The sequence below is a fragment of the Chlamydotis macqueenii genome, chromosome 6, assembly GCF_036417535.1.
Source record: "Chlamydotis macqueenii isolate bChlMac1 chromosome 6, bChlMac1.mat, whole genome shotgun sequence".
NCBI lineage: Eukaryota > Metazoa > Chordata > Aves > Otidiformes > Otididae > Chlamydotis > Chlamydotis macqueenii.
The window spans coordinates 27,483,151-27,487,807 of NC_141561.1; the positions used below are offsets into that span (position 1 = coordinate 27,483,151).

At 41.5% G+C, this 4,657-nt stretch overlaps 1 protein-coding gene across 1 annotated transcript; it reads left to right on the forward strand.

Moving 5' to 3' along the window:
* The first annotated feature begins 499 nt into the window (after positions 1-499).
* Positions 500-4,185, forward strand: CTLA4 (cytotoxic T-lymphocyte associated protein 4). Its single transcript, XM_010116740.2, has 4 exons — positions 500-557; positions 1,750-2,100; positions 2,591-2,700; positions 3,605-4,185. The coding sequence occupies exons 1-4, from the start codon at positions 500-502 to the stop codon at positions 3,701-3,703; spliced, it is 618 nt and encodes a 205-aa protein (XP_010115042.2). The 3' UTR covers positions 3,704-4,185.
* Positions 4,186-4,657: the final 472 nt, after the last annotated feature.

Consider the following 4,657-nt stretch of genomic DNA (forward strand, 5'->3'; position numbering starts at 1 on the left):
TTGATTGACTGTGCCACATTAGGCAGAAGTGTGTGTGTTGTCCCTACTAGGAAGTACCTGATGATTGCTAAAATATTTCAGTGCTATAATTGTGCAAGCTGGCAGCACCAAAGGGCCTGAGCTGCTCTATTGGATGATTAACTTTCCTCCCCCAATTCTTAAAGCAGAATGGATGGCAGTTTCAGATTGAATATATATTTTCCATCTGCTGAATAGTTGTTTTTGTTCATGCTGTTTGAGGTTAACTGTGCACGTATTAATCAAACCCACTACTTCCTTTCTCGTAAAACCAAAACAAAGCTTCATATTACTTTCAGGTACAGCATCTGGGATCAAAGCTATATATATACACGCTGACTCTGTGTGGGTTCAAACATTTCGAAGATTTAGTATCCTGAAAGGTGTTGCCTTTTTTTCCAGTCCTGAGAGTTCCAGTTTGTCTTAAAGTCTGAAGGCATCAGCCACCTTCAGCCCCTTCAGCATCTGTCCCAGCGCAGGAATGCTCTCGATATTGGTCACCGTGGGCTTTCTCTGCACAGCCGCTGCCATTGCCGAAGGTGGGTAGATGAAGGAGACAAGGTAGCTGAGGGTGTCTACGTTTTTTTGGTTTCACATCTTTGCAGGAGATGGACTGGGTACAACAGAGAGAGGGAGACCTCATGGGACCCCTCCATAGGACAGTCTGGGGAACAAGGTCTTGGGGCACTGCGAGGTATCTGGAAAACCAGACACAGACTTTAGAGCAGTAGCATCTGTAGAGAGGCTGGGCAGGATTCAGAGTAGCTCAAGAAGAAAGACAGACTTTGACAAACCAAGCCCTGTGAGTTAAGTTCTTGGCAGCTGTTAACGTGGATGGAGAAATTCCACTCCTCTTTGTCCCAGATTCTTGCACTGCAGAACTGAAGACGATAAGCCCTGCCCCAAAATCATAGAATTGTTTGGACTGTTATTAAATTAAATTCAACAAATAATTCTGAGTCTTCACAGCTTATTAATGCAAAAGTCAGTGCGTTCCCATTGTGTAGCAGGCTAGAGTACAGAAGTTGTAAAAAGCAGCCAGTGGGGATGTACATGGAACGCTAGTTTCCCTTTAAAATTTGTAATTATTTTTTTCAGTATGTTTATAAGGCTTTGCTGTGTGTTGCTGTACTGTGGCTTGGGAATAGCTGGTTAAAAATGAGGAGCAAAAAGATCAGAAAAAAAAATATGCAAACAGATTTTCCATTCAGTTTTACTGTTACCCTAATGGTTCTGTTCTGTGCTCCATACAGGATGTCAACCTGTTTGTTTCTAAATGTCAACATGCTTATTTCTACGAGGCAGAAATTATGGTTTACATGCCTTATTTTAAATTTCAAATTTCAGCTTTATGTTCTGAAGTGTATTCTTTTTGCTTTCTTATGTAGATTAAAAACTTTCTGTTGAGGGAAACTGAAGCATGCAGGTAATTGCTCCAGTAAGTGGGCCAAATTACCTACTATTTAAGCAATAAGCAATTGCTGAGATTTATAATATCACTTACAGTAATCAAAGCACTTCTTGAGCTTTTTAAAGTGTATTAATGCAGTGCCTATGTGAATTGTGGTTTTGCAGTCCTTTTTTTAGAAGGATTTAGCAGCATTTCTAGGAATTACCCATGGATAATAGGAGGTGGTAGGACTCCTTTCCTATTGTGCAGGTTTCAAGAAAAATGACTGCAGATCATTTCTTGACAGTTCACTTATTGTCATGCTCTTTACTTCCTTACAGTAATGGAAGTGACTCAACCAGCAATGGTGCTGGCCAACAGGCAAGGAGTTGCCAGCTTGGTGTGTAAATACAAGCACATTGGGAATGCAAAGGAAATTCGAGTGACTCTGCTTAAACAGACGGGTGACCGGTTCACTGAAATTTGTGCTTCAACCTACACAACGGAATTTAAAATGTTCAGTGTGGAAGAGGTCATTCAGTGCCGTGTTAGCCCTAGCCAAAACAATGTGACCCTCACCCTCACTGGCCTGCAAGCTAATGATACTGGTCTTTACGTCTGCAAGATGGAGCGGATGTACCCTCCACCCTATTTTATGAACAAGGGAAACGGGACGCATCTCTATGTCATTGGTAAGCCGAGCAGCTTTACAGTATGGTGATATTCCCAGGTTAAGGGAGTTGCTATTACGTCTCAAAGGTCTTCAAAGTTCTGTTTGTAAGAAGTGAGGCTGACACTGATTCAAGCTCTGAGAATCATGATTAGCTCTTATTCTTTTCAGGTCTCCCTGCACATGCCTAAAGCAGGTGTAGTCACAGCCATGCAATGTATTTAGCAATGTATGGATGTTTAACAGCACAAGCAATACCATATAGGCTACATGTATGTCTAGACAGTTAGATATGTAAGTGCAGAAAGAGTGGAGAATAAGGTGTATGTTCTTCTACAGATAGAGTCTATTTCATTGGAGGCTGAGTGGGCAGCGACTCAGAGCTCAGTCCTGGTAGTATCCTGGGATAGCAAATGTTAGAGAAAAGCAGTGTGGAGGCTGACCTATTGACTCTAGCGGCTTCCTTATGAGGCTCATGTGTGACATGACTTGTGTGGTATCATATGTTTTAGATCCAGAACCTTGTCCAGACACTGCCATATATCTCTGGATATTAGGAGCTACTGCCTCAGGATTTTTTCTTTACAGTATCATCATCTCAGCTGTTCTCGTGGGCAAAGCGGTAAGTCACATCAACTCAGCCCCATCCTGCTAATAACACCCCTTTGTGTGATGAGGACAGGGAGAAGGGAAATGAGAACAGGGAAGAACACTGGGAACAAATGCACTAGGATGTTCCTTTTTACTGGTGCAATGCTGTTGCAATGCTCATTTGTGTTGCCAGAGTACCAGAAAGCAGTCAGCTTACATCAACTGGACTGACCCTTGGCTTAGATTTGGATGCTTAGATCAGGTTGGAGTCCTGGATGCTTCTGGGATCAAAGGCAGCAGTCTTCACGTGTACTCTGATTTCACAACTAATTCATACGAAATCCTAGGATTTAATTTTTCCTTTTCTTACCATTCACCTCTGTGCAAAGTAAATTTAAAGAGGCTTCCCCCTGTGATGGGGAGAAATTGTAACTTACATCATTTTTTACTTCACAGCTAGAAATGTCTGCACAAAGACAAAGGCATGTGAAATGTAACCCTGGGTTGCCTCTTTCCATGGGGTTCTGGAGTACTCACAGTCTGTTAGAAATAAATCCGATGTCAAAGCTTAAAACCAAAGAGTATCCCTGTCCCATATTTTTCAATCCGTCCTTGTCCCTAGAAGCTAAAGGAAACTGTCCAGTGTGAACACTCCTAGTTGTGAACCAACACTGAACTCTGCAGCAGCAGCAACTCTGGAGCACCTTCAAAGGGCTAAATGAATGGCAGGACTTTGGTTTTCGCTAAATGGCCTCTGTAACTCCTGATTCTCCCTCAAATGGTCTCAACAGATCTTCTACAAAGAGAAGGGACAGGTGTCTAGAATACCTTCTACTCAGTAAAGGCAGAACATCTATCTGTTTTCTCTAAAATGTTCTGATCAAAGATTATGCTGTGATCACTTGTTTATTTTACTGTCTTCCCATATTTTATAGATAAAGAGAAGACGATGTCTCACTACTGGCGTCTATGTGAAAATGCCTTCTGAAAAGCTAGAGAAAAAAGTGATTCCATTCCACATCACTGTTAACTGAAACAAGGAAGGAGAGAAACCATTTCTTAGCTGGAATGGAGAGTCTGCTAATTCACTTAAGTTAAAGAAATAAAATTAATTGTCTTATTACAAAGGTGTACGGGAAGGAGAGAGAATATTCTTTGTAACTTCTACAGTTTGGAGGAGAATAAATAGTTTATGCATTAATATTTCAAGATTAACCCTGCTACATAAAAATGGCTACATTAGGCCATTGATTCTTTGAGTTGTATTGTACCAATATGTAGTCTATATATATATACATATATATATATGTATAGCATTAAGAGCTATTGCTGTTGCAGCCGAGCATCTTACTGTCAAATTTCACCATGTCTACTGATCAGCTGAAATCCAAACACTATTACGACAGAGGCTTGTGTGTCATTGCAAGGCTAATCCTATAGGTCTGGGGGGCAGAGGCAGAAGAGCACACTAATGTACAAAGGAATGTTGACTTGTTTTCCTGCATTGCTATTTATTGGTCCCATTTCTGGCATTAGTGCTCTGCACTTCCACAGAGGCGACACCATAGGCTGGTACTGATGACACTGCTGCTCTAAAAGCCTGATCTCAGCTGCTTTCACTGGTATGGTGTCCCAGCAGTGTGGTGCTGGAGTTAACATTGATGATATCTGAGCCAGTGCTGACAGCTCAGTAGGAGAGAAAGGCTGCCCAGCAGGAGCCCTCTCAGGCTGTTGCTGGGAGGATGTTCCAGCTCTGCTGGGGCCTTGCGTTTTACAAATGCTAAATTAGCATCTATCCAAAAGCCAGAAGTATGTTGCTGTGTTTAACTGAGTCTATTTTCCATGAAAATACCAACAGTGTATAATCTTGTTTGTTAGTTATGTATCATTCAATAAAAACCTTGACGCTTTGCCCAAATTCAAGTTTGTTTCTTATTCACCATTCTCAGAAGAAACAGGAAGTGGCTACATGTTAGAAAGCAGCGATG